The 19,548-nt window shown below is 38.0% G+C and overlaps 1 protein-coding gene across 2 annotated transcripts; it reads right to left on the bottom strand.

The window, feature by feature from the left end:
• Window positions 1-103: 103 nt before the first annotated feature.
• LOC140816434 (uncharacterized) lies at window positions 104-6,022 on the bottom strand. 2 transcript variants are annotated; one of them, XM_073175695.1, is made up of 5 exons: window positions 5,788-6,022; window positions 4,084-4,145; window positions 2,911-2,974; window positions 2,286-2,370; window positions 104-1,018 (listed from the first exon to the last, which is right to left on the bottom strand). In XM_073175695.1, exons 1-5 carry the CDS (start codon window positions 5,928-5,930, stop codon window positions 332-334), a joined length of 1,041 nt encoding a protein of 346 aa, XP_073031796.1. In that variant the 5' UTR covers window positions 5,931-6,022; the 3' UTR covers window positions 104-331. The 2 variants fall into 2 exon arrangements, with proteins under 2 accessions (XP_073031796.1, XP_073031795.1); XM_073175694.1 differs by having other exon boundaries at window positions 105-1,018; window positions 2,911-3,001.
• Between the last annotated feature and the right edge of the window lie 13,526 nt (window positions 6,023-19,548).

Here is a 19,548-nt window from a genome sequence, read left to right as displayed (position 1 = left end):
TTAGAGACAAAATAAAATTATAAATTATGGATATAATTATTAATCTTTACTCCTCACAACAGGAGTGAAAGTTACAAATATTAGGATTATTTTAAGAGAGGAAAAAAAACTTTCCTAAATACATCAAAATTAGTTTCTCTGAGGCTTTTGCACTCATTTCTGCTAACAAAACAGCAGAAGGTTACAATTACTGAGTTCAAAATCATGACTACGGTTCATATTTCGCTTTTCATTTCATGCTCAAGTTTAGAATACTCTTCACATATGACATATCTGTAATCTGAATCCATTGACTAAAACAAAAACTTAAAGCCATGAAAATTACCTAAACCTATAAATTTTCAATATTTTCAAGAGCAGAAAATTGTGCATCGATCTGGCGAAGAGATTCTTGATCCACATTAACAGGATTTACCCACTTTGGCAGAGAATAGAGAGGATGCCGGTCTTGAGACGAATCAGATTTCTCATCCTGTTCCACAAGAATAGGAAAATCACCAGATTCTATTAGGCCAGTCTTATTACTCCATATGAACATCTGAGATGCAGTCTCCCAACATGCTTTCAGATCTTCTTCATTTCGGACTTGATTCATTTTCTCAATAAGATCAATTGAAGCAGGTAGATGATCAACTTCGCAAGAGTTGATGTCTTTAGAAATCTCAAGGTCATGGTCACCACTATCTTCATTTAACTCAGGCTTTCCAAGTTTATTCAAACCTTGATCCACGATGTAATGAATATTCTTTCTGAAGTTGGCAGTTCTCATTGGATTTGATCTGAGCTTCGACTTCAAATCGTTAACTGTCCTCCCAATATTTTCTTCAGAACTTGAGCTTACTTCAGATCGAAGCTCTTCCTGAAACTGGTCATCATACATAGAATTGACTGAGAAAACCTCTCCTAACAGACACATGTTTTGCGTGTAGCGGTCAAAAACCTCATTTTCTGTCTCGATACCTCGGTCTTTGTATTCTTTCAACTTTAAGAACCTCCATTCATTTATGACTTGTGCATCCTGACAAATTTTATTGTTAGGAAATTATTTTTCAACCATATAAATTGCACACTAATTGCACATGTACAACCTAGTTGCTAGTGTAAAAATATTTATTTCGGTATAAATTATTGTTTGAAAGATGAGTAAACTAACTGAACTATATCTATGGGGAGAAAAAATGAATATGCAGACAGAATCCAACACAACCATGCAATATTAAAGAGTAAAGTCGGTCAGAAGACACTTTGATGGAAATTCAACAACTGTTATTTTCAAATAAACAAATGATAATTTTACTATTTGCAGTGCTATTTTTGTGATTCTAGATCTGTCCATGCCAAGAAACCAACATTGGTTTTCAGTTCTCACTCAGGATATCATCTGCATCTATATTAAAATTGAGTTTTTGTCATATTCGGAAAGTTTCTGTAAAAAATAATATGTTATAATAAAAAATATTTATCGATATTAATGTACTCTCCTGTTATATTATATATTTGAAAACAAATAAGAAATAAATATATAAATGTTAAGTCTTTTCAATTTCTTTTTTTAAAATTCAAATTTGAGTTTAAATCCCACGAAAAGATAATCTTAAACTACATTTAAGTGTTTAAATTAATTATATCATTTAATTTCGAATATGATTTTTGCGATACTTTAATATATTTAATTACAGTACTCTTTCAATCATATTAAATAAAATACATATTTTTATATAATATATGTTTTCCAAACATTTTAAAAGGGAGTCGTGAACTTTTTATATATTAATTTTTCGTAAATTGTTACTATTATTATTATATAATCTTAATTAAAACTTTATTATAATTTTTTTAACATGTCCTAAATTATTATTTAAATTTTTAATAAAAATTTATTCATCTCATAAATTACAAAAGTTGTGAATTTTTTAAAACATTTATTTTTTGTTTAAAATTTTAATAAACAAAAAAATATAAGATTTTTTAAATACTTTTTCCATTTTTTTTATTAGTAACAATTGTAATCAGCCAAGATAAAGAAGTCAATTTGACAAAAGATTGTATCCTCGTTTGAATGTTATCTCAAACGACATCAACATTTTTTACATAATAATTTTTTATGATTATATTTAATTTCAAATATATTCATTATATTATATCAATAATTTTAGATAATTATTCAAAAACTAATATATTAATTTAAATCATTAATTAAATAAATTAACATTTTGTAAATCTGTGTGAAATACTAATTTAATGTAAAAAAAACAGATGGAACACAGGGTTAGGATCATCTCCACCTTTCGAGTCAATGGCTTCCTAGATCGAAATGGGGCGTTTAAATTACTGAACTGCACAAAATTGCTAGAAAGTTGGCGAAGTCTCCTGCATAACAAATTGCAGATATCAGAAAGTGTCCCTGACATTGAAGATCTTTGCAATGGCGTTCCTAAAATGTCAATGCAGTAAATAGAACTGAGAGCCAAGCTCATCAAAAATCAATCCATGGAAGGATATATGAGAAAGTACGATTACCAGGACTAAAGAGATGCCAGCAGCTAAAAATTTGCTCGAATACGGCATAAAATTTGATATGAGATGAGGGGATTAACTGGGGGGGAATAAATAATCTATCTTTTTGTGCGTCAAAAATTGAATCATCTTCATATCAAACTATGTAGTGTTGAGATTCATTATTTTACAACTAACTCTTCAAATAATCAATGCAATTATCAAAACATCATCCAGCGAGTAAACTCCTGCAGGAGGTCAGATTCTGTTTCTATTTAATCATCAAGTTATAAAGATAAAGAACTTTATTCCAAGTTGAAGCATTTCTTATAATAATAGATTTGGAACCTACAAGGGAAAACAATAACAGAAGCCTACCAAGTTCATTGAGTGCAGAAAGTACCAAAAGCTTACCCTGAATGAGATACTTCAGTTGATTGCTGGTCTAACAGGGCAGAGCTGGAAGAAGGTACCTTATCTGGGAATGATGAATTACCTTTTAAAACTGCACCAACCACAATTGCATGTGTAATTTTGAGCAAGAAAAGATCAACAGAACGTAAGCTTGTCGTCCACAAGTGATTTTACATGCAAAGTAGAAAAAAAAATTGGAAGAGAATGCAGCTGTATATAAGTGGTTTTATACATGGGCCACGATCAAAGAGTGATTTCAGCCATTCTGCCCTAGCGAACCTCTCTCACACCTGCTTTGCCACCTTATGAAGTTTCAGAAGTCAACATGTGGGCTTCTTTAAGACAGATTTACTTGCATGAGCCTTAAAGCATAATACAGCATCTAACCTGCATTTATTTTCTTCAGTCACAAGCACAACATATCGTGCATTTTTCGTACAAATGAAGACCATTTTCTACACCACCGCTATAAGTTGAAAACTCGATTGCTACGAGACCTTCTGATTAATACACCAATCCATCAAAATTAGGATGGATTTGAGCGACTGAAATTCTATAAATCATCACAAATCCTCTTTCTGTGATGTATCAATAAATGAAGACCAAAAGGCTTCTAATCTAGAAGTCCGAGAAAAAAAACCTATTATATCATGTGGCAAATAGTTCTGTTGTGGATGGAAAAAAATTGTTCCATCATCCATGACTTCCTTACTTCAGTTACAAATGTCTATTCTTCGTTCAAGAGCATCATCTAAAATTTTAAACTTCCCACATTTTACATGTCGCTGGAATAGGTCAAATTTATGTCATCGCATGCGTAAACATGCCACAAAAACTTGCATCTCATATAGAAATCTGGTTGCCCTTATCATGGAATCAACACTCGCAATAATATATGCTTGCCCCAAAATGGAGCATAGCACATTGTAGAAAACAGAGTTGAGATTGCATCAATGCTGAAGGTCGTGAAAAATATATATCCACGACCAACAAAGAACAGAAATTGGGAACTCCACTTTGATATCGTAAATCCAATAATAGTGATCACAAGTATAAAGTAATGACATCAGAATGGTCAGAGTGCAATGCTTTAATTTACTTTTTATCTTAAAATATTTGAGGGAATATTATATGATAAATGCCACAGAAAATAGAGTAACTCAGTAACCACACCGTGTATGTGACAGGGATTTTGAGCTTTTGCACAGCAGCTTTTGCAAGACTGGTATGGACACCTGAATAATTAATTGAACTTGTCATAAATGACATTCATGCGATAAATTGTCAAGCACACCAAGAATGTTAAAGTGGACATATAAACAAGTACAATTAATAGATGAAACCAACGAGAATAACGAGAGGAAATGCTGACTCACACTACTAGTACCACTAAAAAGCACATTAGCATGTTTTAAACAACTTTCGTTTAATTGAAGAACTTCCGATTTCCGACTAGGGAAAAAATCCAAACAATTCCATGAAACACATGTGAAGTGACTCCCTTGACATTTAAAAGTTGAGTACAAACAAAATTGAGTATATATTTAAGCCCTTGGACTCCACACCGTAGCATCTGTTTCAACAAAAATGCAAACTTTACCGTTTAATTTCAGAGTTGTGCATTGACAACTTGTCCAAAGAGATGAAAATTAGGTTAGTTGCGGTTGATTATAGCACAGTTAGAAAAGAAAAAAATATCATTTGACGCAATTAAAAAATGGAAGATAATTGAACCCAGCATTTCATGGAATTTCAGAGCATGACCCCTCTGAAAAAAGAGAATTTTGAAAAAAATTCTTAAGACCAAAGAGTCGGGCGGAAAAAGGGGGGCACGGACAGTCCCGTACATACAAGGTACAAACTGCCAGAATGTCTTGAGAAAGAGGCCCTTTAAGTATCTTCAGAATCGATCAGCTGGACTTCATCAATATATGCACTAAGCAAACTCCAAGCCTAGATCAGAAAATTGTGTTTTTCTGTGAGCGACATTAGAATTTCAAGACACTACTTCCAATTCAACAAACTGAGGTCATCCCCGCATCTCGCCCCTCAAACTGAGCAATGATCAGTCAAGCACTCCAGCAATATGAGCAAAAATCAATAATTTATATCATGGTTGCTAGAAGAGTGAGGCACGAGAAAAGGAGTGTGCTTCATTAAAGTTGAAGCACTACCGTCTTGCATTTCATTTTCTATTAACTATTCTTAACATTTAAGTTGAGCTTAAGACACGTCTTGAGCATGAAAAGTGCACGAAAATAGGGCTTCGTGATTAACATGCACACTTCACCAAATGGTGGGGAAGTGCCTTGGCCTGTGTCATGGCGCGATGGATGAAGCCTCACAGGGCCTTGAGTGGAGATCCATGCTTTATTGGCTTTCAAATATACCACTACCAACTGGAAAAAGTTTTCTCCAACCCACGAAGATTGACATTCAGGAAATCCAGTTAATCAGCACATAGCTGCCCTTTGCAGAACTGGTCTAGAAAAGCAACTTGCCCAAACAATTTATTTTACTGAATTATCTGCATATAACATTCTTCCCCCCCACCCCCCCCCCCCCCCCCCCACTAAATCCTTTTTCTGTCTCTATTTTAATTTTATTTTAAAATGTTAAACGTTTCAATGGTCAAAATCTAACAAATTATAAATGAAAAAATGATGCAGTGACATTCTTCGCCACTTACAGTTTGGGTGACACAAGTATACAAATTCTGGGTACGATGGGAATTAGTGTTCGGTTTTGGAAATTAACTCAGTAACCAACTATCCACGATAGACATCAGAAAAACAACGAATCAAACGGAATAAAACTACTGCCCCCGGACAAAAAACGAAAACGAACAGGATGAAAGTAAATTAACAGGAAAAAAACCTGGAGCGAGCGACGTTGCCGCACTTGATGCACCTAGGTTTGTTGAGGCCGCGGAGGTTTTTCGAAGAATTGGAGCTCAAAGGAGTCAACATCGCCACGGCGACGTCGGCACTGACGCTTTTGGCCGGGGATGAAGCCGCCATTATTATTATGTTTTCGTTCAAAGATCCAGTGGTAATGGCTAGTCTCAACCTTTTCCGAAAGTAATCTCAGACCCGGCGACAACAATTGTTTGAGCAATTAAATGGAATTATTAATTAATAATAATAAAATAAAAAGTATTAAAGTAAGCCAATTATCTATTGACATAGACCACCAAAATAAAATTACTATTAAACATTTCACCAAAATAAAATTTTACAATTATAGTATTAATTTTATTTAATAATAAAATCAAACTAATTATATCAAAGTTATTAGGGGTGTCAAAAATGAAGCCGACACGCTAACCCAACACGGGACGACACGAAAAATATCGGGTTTGGGTTGGGGGTTTTCGGGTTCGGGTCGAAACGGGTCGACCCGAATGCAAACCCGAAAAAAAAAATTTCTCGGGTGGGTTCGGGTTGCCCCGGGTTGACCTGAAAAAAATATCAGGTCACCCAATGACCCGACCCACCCGACCCACCCGACCCATCATGTTTTTTTTTTAAAAAAATTTTACAATTTATATAACTATTTTCTAGACCCAGAGTATAATAGCGACGAATTTTGACTACACCGTCGCTAATAGCGACGGGTATTAACAAAACCGTCGCCGATCAAGATCGGCGACGTTTTTATTAATACCTGTCGCTACTTAGCGACGGTTTGTATAAAATGTCGCTAATTTTGCGACGGTTTCAACAAAAACTGTAAGGCTCGAGAATTGTCAATTGGCATTGATGTGAGACTTGAAACCATGAGAATGCATGACATATAGAGTGGAATTTTTGAAGCATGGCCGAAGCCACACCGCACCCGCGGTGTTAGAGATACAGCACCCGCGGTGCATTGAGAGGAAATTGAGGGAAATGTGCGAACAGACACCGCACCCGCGGTGCTAGCACGACCGCACCCGCGGTGTGAGACCGCACCCGCGGTCATGTAAGGACCGCACCCGCGGTCTAAGTGCTACATTTTTGGATGAACTTGCCGTGAGCATAGCGCACCCGCGCTCTTGAGACACCGCACCCGCGGTCTGCATGCGAAATTGCCACCTTCGATTTTGGTCTTGACACATGGCATGAGGTATATATATGTTATGTTGACACATCACTCCTTCATTCTTCAGAATTCAGAACCGAGAGCTCCCAAGGAAATCCTTCAAGTTTCTTCGTGCTAAAAAGTAGAATTATGCAAGAGTTGTTCATCCGATTTTAATTCCGAGGTAAGATTTGTGTTCCTTGCATTGAAGGCTACAAAGTGACGTAAGTTTGATATAATTCCAGCATGATTCAGATTGTGGATGTTGGGGAACTTATGATTTTGTTGCGAATATGTGTTCTTGATATGCTAAGCATCGTAGAAACGTAAACGGATTGAATTACGGATGTCGTATGCTATAGGTTCAAATTTCCAGCATGTATTATGTGAAGATTATGCAGAATTTGGTATTCATGTTTGTATTGGATGAGATTATGAGTTATTGAGATTGATTATGATATTGTTATGTTGAGATTGAGTTGGCCGGTATTGAGAAATAAGCCGTTACGCCGTTGAATTGTATTGAAATCAGTTACAGATTTGTACATTGAGTTAGTTGAGATGCTTGTTGATAGAGTGTGTCTACACATTGCCATTTCAGATTATATTGGTTATTGTGAACTCGAGACTTCGACTGCGACACCGACGATTCGACAAGAAAGGTATAATTCATGTGGTCACGGGATTGCACAACTCGATTCAGATTTGATACGAGTTTCCCTAAATCACATACTAGATAGTTATTACATTGATTATGTAATGTTTCGTTTATTGATTTATATTCGAGTCTTGAGATAGGAGAGATTGGCAGACTTGCCAAAACTAGACGTTTCGGTGTATCGACGCATAGAAACAGATTTGTTATATGTGTAGACCCTCGATACAGAGTTGACCGAAGTCTAGGAATAAGACGTACCGTTGCCCCGAGTGGCTGGGTAGGTGACAGACCGTCTTATTCACACCGGGATCCCTAGATTAGAAAAGAGTCGAGTCAAGATTTGAATTGGGGAATACAGATTTGTATTCTTCTACATGTTTAGATTTATATTCATGTTACTTGTTACATATGCTATGCTTTTGTATATGATATTTACATTGCATGCATCCATGTTTTATACTGGGATATGTTCTCACCGGAGTTATCCGGCTGTTGTCGTGTCTGTATGTGTGCATGGCAACAGGTGGGGCAGGATCAGGGTCACGACGAGGAAGAGAGAGTTGATAGCGTGGAGATGCCGGGTGTAGCAGAAGACTTCTGATGTTGCACTAGTAGTTTTATGTTGATACTAGAGATGTTATGTTGTTATTGTAACATGTATAACAAGTAAGGCTACTAGATCATGTCATGTAATAGTCGTTGACTCATGTTTGTTTTAAATAAAAATGAGACGCTTTATGTTAACATTCGATTTAATGTTAGAAAGCGAAAAATTTTGACCCGCCATTTATAATAAAGATCCAATTAAATCCCAAAAGAATTGAGTTAGAACCCGGGTCCCCACAACAGGTGGTATCAGAGCTGTAGGTTCTGTAGACTGAGATAGAATAGAATGAGCGGGGTAGATCGAGTCATCTTCCTTGCTTTTGAGATGCTAGCATGATTTACTGCTTTCCCTATTGTATGTGGTTGTATTATCTGAATTGATTTACAGCATTTCAAGCCTGAATCAGAACCAATTCTCGATCAGAGGTATATGATCAGAGGAGGGCTGAGACAGATGATATTGGTTGTGTACTAATCAGTTTGATGATCAGATTTATGCCGCCTAGACGAGTGCCACAGCCAGAGCAGGGTAGCACGTCCGGTGCACAGATGGATGTTACCGCTACGCCGATGGAGACCTTATTGAAGAGATTTCAGTCTTTCCATCCGCCTACCCTGAAGGGCACAGAGAGTGCAGTAGAGTGCGAGAGCTGGCTTGATGATATCGAGATGCTGTTTGAGTCTTTGGCTTACACTGACGAACGACGTGTGAAGTTGATAGGCCATCAGATGCAAGAGGTTGCAAAGAGCTGGTGGTTGACTACGAAGAGAGCCTTGGAGCACCGAGGCATTGATATCACGTGGAAAGTTTTTAAAGATGAGTTCTATCAGCGCTTCTTCCCCGTCTCCTACCGGAAAGATAAGGGAGCTGAATTTGCGAATCTGAAGCAGGGACAGTGGAACATTGAGGAGTATGTCGCTAAATTTTCTGCTTTGCTGCGATTTGCACCGCATGTGGCCGGGAACGACGAGGCAGTGGCCGATCAGTTCATCAATGGGCTGAATCCCGATGTCTTTACTTTGGTGAACACGGGACGGCCTAACACTTTTTCAGAGGCACTGAACCGAGCGAAGGGAGCAGAGGCTGGCTTGATCAGGCAGCGAGGAGCTTCCTACGGTGTTCAGGGGCAGAGACCGCCACAGCCTACCACCGTTAAGTTTCCACCCCCTCCTCCTCGTTTTGACAGTGGAGCTAGTGGTAGTGGCAAGAAGGATTTTCTGAAGGCTAAGGGCAAACAGTTTAAGAAATCTGGGAGTAGTTCATCGAGTTCGAGTGGATCTCGACAGAGAGGTCAGGGGTCAGATTATAGTGGCGCATACTGTGGTTCGTGCGGAGGGCGACATGCGACGGAGCAGTGTCAAGGAGTTCTGGGACGCTGCAATATCTGCAGACAGCAGGGGCATTTCGCCAGAGTGTGCCCACAGAGGAGTTCTCAGCGATTCCAGAGTACAGGATCGTCTGCTGCAGCGCCACAGATGGAGAGACAGGCATCTTCTGTACACTCCTTTCAGCCACCCTCCACACAGACTCAGCAGAGGCCAGGAGGTAGTCAGACTGTGAGTCAACCTCCTCGACAGCAGGCACGTGTCTTTGCCCTGACAGAGGAACAGGCGCAGGAGGCGCCAGATGACGTCATTGCAGGTAATTGTTTCCTTTGCGGTTATCCTGCATATGTGTTGATAGACACAGGGGCATCTCATACATTTATATCTGAACATTTTGCATTGAGACATTCATTGCCTGTTGAGTCGTTGTCGACAGTAGTGTCTATAGCTTCTCCGTTGGGAAGTGGTTTGATATCTGTGACTACTGTTAGACACTGTATGCTTCAGTTTGAGGGGCATGAGATTGATCTTGATTGTGTAGTACTTGGTTTAGCTGATTTTGACTGTATAGTTGGCATAGACATGTTGACCAAGTACAGGGCCACGGTAGATTGTTTCCACAAGATTGTCAGATTCAGACCCGAGATGACAGACGAGTGGAAATTCTACGGCAAGGGTTCCAGATCTCGGATTCCCTTAGTATCTGCCCTGACTATGAGTAGATTGCTTCAGAGAGGAGCAGAGGGCTTTCTCGTATATTCAGTAGACCTACTGAAGTCGAGCCCAGCATTGGCAGATTTGCCAGTGGTTTGCGAGTTTGCAGATGTTTTTCCTGATGAGATTCCAGGGTTGCCTCCGGTTCGAGAGGTTGATTTCAGCATAGATCTTATGCCCGGTTCTGTTCCTATTTCGAGAGCTCCGTATAGGATGGCGCCGATAGAGCTGAAAGAGTTGAAAGCACAGTTGGAGGATCTTCTGTCCAAGGGATATATCAGACCCAGTGTATCACCTTGGGGTGCTCCGGTGCTTTTTGCTCGAAAGAAAGATGGCTCGATGAGACTGTGTATTGATTACAGGCAGTTGAATAAGGCAACAGTGAAGAACAAGTATCCTTTGCCGCGCATCGACGACTTGTTTGATCAACTACAGGGATCTTCGGTATACTCGAAGATCGATTTGAGATCAGGGTATCATCAGCTCCGAGTTAGAGACGTTGATATTCCGAAGACTGCATTTCGAACCAGGTATGGACATTACGAGTTTGTTGTTATGCCTTTCGGTTTGACGAATGCACCTGCGGTGTTCATGAGTTTGATGAACCGCATTTTTCAGAGATATTTAGATGAATTTGTGATTGTGTTTATTGACGACATTTTGGTGTATTCGAAGAGTTTGACTGAGCATGCAGATCATCTGAGAATTGTATTGAAGACTTTGAGGAATGAGCGGTTGTATGCCAAACTGTCCAAGTGTGAATTCTGGCTGCGACAGGTTGTCTTCTTGGGGCATATTATATCTGGAGATGGTATTGCGGTAGATCCGAGTAAAGTTGAGGCTGTGATCAGTTGGCCGAGACCGACTTCTGTGCCTGAGATACGCAGTTTCATGGGTCTAGCCGGGTATTATCGTCGTTTTATTCGAGATTTCTCCAGTATAGCGAAGCCTATCACCCAGTTGACACAGAAGAATATGCCGTTTGTGTGGTCTGAAGATTGTGAAACTAGTTTTGTAGAGCTGAAGAAGAGGCTGACTAGTGCGCCTGTCTTGACGATTCCATCAGGTACAGGTGAGTTTGTTGTATATTGTGATGCATCTCACAGAGGGCTTGGATGTGTTCTTATGCAGCGAGGGCACGTGATAGCGTACGCCTCTAGACAGCTGAAGCCACACGAGACTCGTTATCCGATTCATGATCTTGAATTGGCGGCAATTGTATTTGCACTCAAGATCTGGCGTCACTATCTGTATGGTGAGAAATTTGAGATCTATTCCGATCATAAGAGCTTGAAGTATCTCTTTTCTCAGTCAGAGTTGAACATGAGGCAGCGACGATGGCTTGATCTGCTGAAAGATTTTGATTGCGAGATCAAGTACCATCCAGGGAAGTCGAATGCAGCGGCAGACGCCTTGAGTCGAAAGGTATGTTCTTTGTCCTTGTCGACTATAGGTGTATCGAGTTTAGTAGAAGATTGTTGCTTGTCTGGATTGACATTTAATACAGAGAGTAGACCGTTGCGACTTGCTGCGATTCAGATTGAGCCAGACTTGATTTCGAGGATCAAAGAAGCACAGAGAACTGATCCGAGTGTGCAGAAATCGATTGATATGGTCAGAGCTGGTCATATCTCAGAATATCAGGTCAGAGATTCTGTTCTGTATGTGCATAACCGTCTAGTGGTGCCAGATGTTTCAGATTTGAGACGACAGATCATGTCGGAGGCACATTGTAGTCGGTTCAGCATTCATCCTGGAGGCAGGAAGATGTATAATGACTTGAAGACACAATTCTGGTGGAAACAGATGAAGACAGACATCGCAGAATTTGTGTCTAGATGTCTGAATTGCCAACAGGTGAAGGCAGAGAGAAAGAAGCCCGGAGGTCTACTTCAGAGTTTGTCTATTCCTGAATGGAAATGGGACCACATTTCCATGGATTTCGTGACGAAGTTACCTCGATCTTCGCGGGGCTGTGACGCGATTTGGGTTGTGATAGACAGACTGACCAAATCAGCGTGTTTTATTCCGTACCGGATGACCTATCGACACGATCAGATGGCCGAGTTGTATGTCAGAGATGTCGTCAGATTGCACGGTGTGCCGAAGTCGATCGTATCAGATCGTGATCCACGATTCACTTCTCACTTTTGGCACAGTTTGCAGCAGGCTTTGGGTACGACTTTACACCTGAGCACTGCTTATCATCCCCAGACAGACGGACAGTCAGAGCGGACTATCCAGATTCTAGAGGATATGCTGAGAGCTGTAGTACTAGACTTTGGTACTAGTTGGCAAGATTCATTGCCGTTGTGTGAATTTTCATACAACAACAGCTATCAGACTAGCATAGAGATGGCACCGTTCGAAGCTTTATACGGAAAGAAGTGCAGATCTCCGTTGTACTGGGATGATATTTCTGAGGTACCAGAGTTAGGGCCTGATATGATTCGTGAGATGACAGAAAAAGTGAAGATCATTCAGAAACGAATGAAAACGGCACAGGATAGGCAAGCGAAATACGCCAATATTAGACGTAGAACGTTAGTATTCGAGCAGGGAGACAGAGTATTTCTGAAGATTTCACCTTTCAGAGGCGTTGTCAGATTTGGCAAGCAAGGAAAGTTGTCTCCTAGATACGTCGGTCCGTATGAGATCCTTGAGAAGATTGGCGATCGAGCTTACAGACTTGCTCTTCCTCCTTCATTGTCCGGTATACATGATGTTTTTCATGTATCGATGCTTCGCAGATACATGCCGGATGATTCTCATGTTATTCAACCTGACGAAGCCGAGTTAGATCAGACTTTGAGCTACGTCGAGCAACCGATACAGATTCTGGATAGAAAGAAAAAGAAGCTTAGAACTAAGACCATTCCACTTGTGAAGGTGCAATGGAGTCGGCATGGCATCGAGGAAGCAACTTGGGAGACAGAGTCTGAGATGAGACAGAGGCATCCCGAGCTATTTGTATGATGTGAGTTTTCTTTCAGTTCTAATATCATTTCTTCCTTTACTATGATTGATTAAGTTGTTTGCGAGTTCGAGGACGAACTCTTGTCTAAGAGGGGGAGAAATGTAAGGCTCGAGAATTGTCAATTGGCATTGATGTGAGACTTGAAACCATGAGAATGCATGACATATAGAGTGGAATTTTTGAAGCATGGCCGAAGCCACACCGCACCCGCGGTGTTAGAGATACAGCACCCGCGGTGCATTGAGAGGAAATTGAGGGAAATGTGCGAACAGACACCGCACCCGCGGTGCTAGCACGACCGCACCCGCGGTGTGAGACCGCACCCGCGGTCATGTAAGGACCGCACCCGCGGTCTAAGTGCTACATTTTTGGATGAACTTGCCGTGAGCATAGCGCACCCGCGCTCTTGAGACACCGCACCCGCGGTCTGCATGCGAAATTGCCACCTTCGATTTTGGTCTTGACACATGGCATGAGGTATATATATGTTATGTTGACACATCACTCCTTCATTCTTCAGAATTCAGAACCGAGAGCTCCCAAGGAAATCCTTCAAGTTTCTTCGTGCTAAAAAGTAGAATTATGCAAGAGTTGTTCATCCGATTTTAATTCCGAGGTAAGATTTGTGTTCCTTGCATTGAAGGCTACAAAGTGACGTAAGTTTGATATAATTCCAGCATGATTCAGATTGTGGATGTTGGGGAACTTATGATTTTGTTGCGAATATGTGTTCTTGATATGCTAAGCATCGTAGAAACGTAAACGGATTGAATTACGGATGTCGTATGCTATAGGTTCAAATTTCCAGCATGTATTATGTGAAGATTATGCAGAATTTGGTATTCATGTTTGTATTGGATGAGATTATGAGTTATTGAGATTGATTATGATATTGTTATGTTGAGATTGAGTTGGCCGGTATTGAGAAATAAGCCGTTACGCCGTTGAATTGTATTGAAATCAGTTACAGATTTGTACATTGAGTTAGTTGAGATGCTTGTTGATAGAGTGTGTCTACACATTGCCATTTCAGATTATATTGGTTATTGTGAACTCGAGACTTCGACTGCGACACCGACGATTCGACAAGAAAGGTATAATTCATGTGGTCACGGGATTGCACAACTCGATTCAGATTTGATACGAGTTTCCCTAAATCACATACTAGATAGTTATTACATTGATTATGTAATGTTTCGTTTATTGATTTATATTCGAGTCTTGAGATAGGAGAGATTGGCAGACTTGCCAAAACTAGACGTTTCGGTGTATCGACGCATAGAAACAGATTTGTTATATGTGTAGACCCTCGATACAGAGTTGACCGAAGTCTAGGAATAAGACGTACCGTTGCCCCGAGTGGCTGGGTAGGTGACAGACCGTCTTATTCACACCGGGATCCCTAGATTAGAAAAGAGTCGAGTCAAGATTTGAATTGGGGAATACAGATTTGTATTCTTCTACATGTTTAGATTTATATTCATGTTACTTGTTACATATGCTATGCTTTTGTATATGATATTTACATTGCATGCATCCATGTTTTATACTGGGATATGTTCTCACCGGAGTTATCCGGCTGTTGTCGTGTCTGTATGTGTGCATGGCAACAGGTGGGGCAGGATCAGGGTCACGACGAGGAAGAGAGAGTTGATAGCGTGGAGATGCCGGGTGTAGCAGAAGACTTCTGATGTTGCACTAGTAGTTTTATGTTGATACTAGAGATGTTATGTTGTTATTGTAACATGTATAACAAGTAAGGCTACTAGATCATGTCATGTAATAGTCGTTGACTCATGTTTGTTTTAAATAAAAATGAGACGCTTTATGTTAACATTCGATTTAATGTTAGAAAGCGAAAAATTTTGACCCGCCATTTATAATAAAGATCCAATTAAATCCCAAAAGAATTGAGTTAGAACCCGGGTCCCCACAAAAACTGTCGCAAATTATTTTTTTTTAAATGTTATAATTATTTAAATCTGAAATACAAATATATTGTGCTGTATAATCCAAAAAAAATTAACAAAATTTGAGAAATGTAATCATATTATTAATCTGTAAATAATAATACAAGTGTTTCATACAAAATGAATCAGCCATGTAACGTTCCATCTCCTCCTGTGATGTTGATTTAAAATAAATCAAATTGAATTTTTTTAATGTAACGTTGATGAAAATAACGAAATTTAATAAACTTACGTGGAGGAGGCGGGATCGCGTGTCAACGAAAGATCCATCTACATGTTGATGTGTGTGAACGTATAGCTCCCATGATTTTGAAATGCATCGTTCGCATCAATTTGATTATGCTCAGTATTTGGCTCAACATCAGTGACATAAGCTCGCCTACGTAGAGTACTCACATGCATCCAATCTGATTCTGCTCTCTTTGTTGTTGGATAAGTCAAATACACAACTTGCGAGACTTGCGTAGGAAATACAAATGGTTCGTAGTATTCAAGACTCTTTTTTCGATTGACATCAACAATTTTGTACTTTTTATTAGGAACCACAAATTGTTTCTAATTTCGTCTAAATATGGTTTGTTCTGACATTTTTTTTGATTGTAAGGATAACGGATATATCAATTTAATAAACACTCAGGATGACTAAGTGCAAATGTTAAAAACGACTCTAAACGCGACAATTTATAGACAGTTTGCTAAAACCCCGAACCCTAAACCCTAAACCCTAAACTATTAGCGACTGTTTGCTAAAACCGTCGCTAATACCCTAAACCCTAAACTATTAGCGACGGTTTACTAAAACAGTCGCTCGTATAAATCGGCGACGGTTTAATTTGCGACGGTTGAAATGAAAACCGTCGCTATAGAGCGACGGTTTTATTAAAACCGTCGCTATATAGGCAACTAAACGATTATATTTTTTTCTATATTTATTATTATTTTTTATTTTTTCGATTTTTTTTCATTAATTTTTTTTAAAAAAAAATAAAAAAAAATCGGGTTAGACGGGTTAGACGGGTTGAGTTGGGTTAGACGGGTTCGTGTTCGGGTTGGGGGGTTTTGGGTTGCTTCGGGTTCGGGTTGGGTTCGGGTTGAAAAAAAAAAAAAAAAAAAATTCGCGGGTTGACCCGTAACCCGACCCAACCCACCCGATTGACACCCCTAAAAGTTATTAAAATCTGAGAATTTTTTTAAAAAATAAATGATTGTACAAACGCATAACACGTGTTATTAATGTCATGATATTGCGAATGTGTTGCATATAGTATTTTTTTTACCTTGTTTCTATAATATTATTAAGAATATTAATAAATTAAATCACTGAAATATAATTTATAATTTTTTCAAATAAAATACAATATATTGATGATTAACTAAAAAATTAGTAATTACGACATAGGGAGTATGTTCCCAATCAAAATTATGTCCAAAACTAACATCTAGCGTGAGAGTCGCCACCGGGTGAGCGACGACATTGGTTGGGATTATTCCATCCTACCTCTGCAGGCAGTCAGGCACATCCAAGAGCTTGAATTTTTTCTGACCCAATTTTTTTGTTTTTTAAAATATTTTTTTCTCCATGAAGTGGAATCTCAACCATTGATTTGGGATGTGAGGGCACAGGATCGAACGAACCGGTTGGTTGCTTGTGGAAAACTTAAACAGAGGCAAATCGTGGAGAATAAATGAATAGATGCGTGTGGATGTTGTTGACTTGAGCGACGACGATGATGGAGGCTTCTTGTGGGCCTCCCAAAATTATAATATCGTCATAGTTACTATCAATAGAGGAATCAATTATATAATTTTTTTAATTACAAACCAACATGTTTAACATGACATCTCGTAACTTAGATATAATAAAATATAAATTCCAGACTAGATAAGATAGCACACAAAATCCTTCTATAGCATTTCTCATTTTTCTAATTTATCTAGTTCAGACTTTAGTATTTCGATATCTGCATTTATAATGATAGAAAAGATATTAAAGGTCAAGTGTTTTAAAACTTAGTAATGACAAAAATTCGGCAGACTTTAGTAATTCGATATCTGCATTTACAATAATAGAAAAGATATCAAAGGTTAAGTGTTTTAAAACTTAGTAATGACAAAAATTCGGTTTATTTATTATAACTAGTTGAATTATATGATATATCATTGAGAGGAGAACAGTGAAATACTACAATTCAAATTGAAGTCGATAAGAATGCAATAATTGTATTGGATTCTAAAGTGAATATTATGAGCTAAAGATGTGGTTCCCACAAACACTTAATATAACACTTTTCCTTATATATTCACAAAATATTTCGTACAATCGATTACGAGTCATGATGAACTCATTTTCGGACCAAAATCACGCTGTTCAGATTAACCATATACCACGGTTGATAACCTATTATATATCGGACTCATATTTTCTGGCCAAAAAACATGTTGTCCAGTTGATTCAATTTTCGGTACGATGACCTTTGTCCAAGACTTCAATTAATAATCACTCAGTTACAGTAGTTCAAGAATAATCAGAATCAATACCTTCTCACAATAACAAACATGCAGTACAATATGAGATCTTTAAACACGATTCAGTGTTTAAGAATGAAACAATATAAATTTTATTGATCTTTAATACTAGGCCAAACGCCAAATACTATACAAAAGAACATAATGACTTGAATATTCAACTTACGTAATGACTTGATTTATCACTCCAGTTGTTTCAATATTTTCTATTATCATAAATTTTGTGATAGTTATGTGTTAATAAGGCTAATAGGTGGTTGACTTTGATCAAGCTCCAACTTTTGTTAAAATTGAGTTTAAACCAAATTGAGAATCTACAAGAAAAATCATGATAATCCAAAAACAAGTCGGAAAATTGTGAAAGTTTTATATTTGGTGCATTTTGTCGAGTTCTATAATTTTTGTATAAAAATTTCTTGAAATTATTCTTATTTCTTCTTCTTTTTTATCTCAAGTTGCTTCTTATTTTTTTTGAAATTTTTCTTATTTCTTCTTCTTTATCTCAAGTTGCTACTTATTTTCTTGAAATTCTTCTTATTTGGTGCAATCATCTTATTTTTTCTTCTTTATCTCAAGTTGCTTCCTGAACGATAATTGCACCACAACATTTTCACTCGCTGGATCTTTTTGTTACGAAGCTCTTTAATTTTTTTCATAGTCTCGAGGTACATTTTGGATCTCATTATGAGGTCATGGTAGTAGAAATTCCATGAAGCCGAATGATTTTTTTATATATATAGAGCTAACCTAGTTTTCCTACTCCATACTTCTGACTAATATGTGGGAAGTGAGATGATTTGGCAAGACGCTCCACTACTGCCCATATGTTGTCATAACCTATTTGACTCTGAACAAGTACAATGCTCCAGACCCAATCTCAATGAGCACTTCTCCTAGTATAATCTCGATTGTAAGATTGTCAGACGCAACTTCACAATCGACATAATACTTAACATCTCTTATGCCAAGATTACAAACATAATTTCTAACGTTTTGTGTAAAGACTATCACTTAGCTATTATTTGACACTCAACTCTCATTTATATATGTGAGTTATTGTGTGCGTGAAGATTTAACTTTGAAAGCTCGAATCTCATTTTGTTCATCGCATTATCTTATTGGGGCTTACTCTCATATCAACTAGTTTTCTTCAATCAAGCTACCCACGTTTTGAATCTCTGTAAAAAAATTGTTGTTTGATCTTCAAAGTAATGTATTTAGGCATCCAAGAATGATAATAATGTTTCAAATAATAAAATGAATGTTTGGAAAAGTTCAGTACAATCGTCTTGCCGACCACTTTTCTCGAGCTTTATTGATTTTGACCCACGCTGATTTGGTATGCTAAATGACGTCCGCTGAATTCAACTCTGCTGAAGCTACTATGTTGAATATGCTTTGCTGATTTTGTGGTACCGATTCTAAGTTTCAGTTTCTCAAAACTCACTGCTTCTGATTTACCAACTACACACTGGACAAAATAAATGATGGAAACACCATAACAAGTTTTGTTATCATTAAAATCAAGATTGTTAGCATTTTCGCAACCCAACAATCTACTCTTTTTTTATAATCACAAAAATTGGATAAAAACATGAACATTGAAACTCAAGTAATGCATGACATTAAAAATCGTATTTTTATCAACATATCTTCCCCTCTTTTATGAGACTAAAAAAATTTGAAATAAAAAACGTTGAGAATAAATTTTATCTCTCCTTATATTTAAATATCCTTAAAATTAAAATGAAATCTCCCATTTATGTTTTAATGACGGAAATTAATAAAAATGTAGATAT

Source organism: Primulina eburnea, chromosome 16 (assembly GCF_022965805.1).
Source record: "Primulina eburnea isolate SZY01 chromosome 16, ASM2296580v1, whole genome shotgun sequence".
NCBI classification, from domain to species: domain Eukaryota; kingdom Viridiplantae; phylum Streptophyta; class Magnoliopsida; order Lamiales; family Gesneriaceae; genus Primulina; species Primulina eburnea.
Note: the sequence above shows the minus strand (reverse complement) of the source record. Positions and strands in the feature narration are given on the sequence as shown.

What these genes read in the sequence shown, in the direction of transcription:
- LOC140816434 (XM_073175694.1), bottom strand. Translation starts at nt 5,930, where the DNA reads ATGGCGGCTTCATCCCCGGCCAAAAGCGTCAGTGCCGACGTCGCCGTG. An exon ending in GGCAACGTCGCTCGCTCCAG is followed by an intron (nt 4,146 to 5,787) that starts GTTTTTTTCCTG and finishes TTAATTATTCAG; the next exon opens with GTGTCCATACCAGTCTTGCA. An exon ending in GGAAGCCATTGACTCGAAAG is followed by an intron (nt 1,019 to 2,285) that starts GTGGAGATGATC and finishes AAAATTTGTCAG; the next exon opens with GATGCACAAGTCATAAATGA.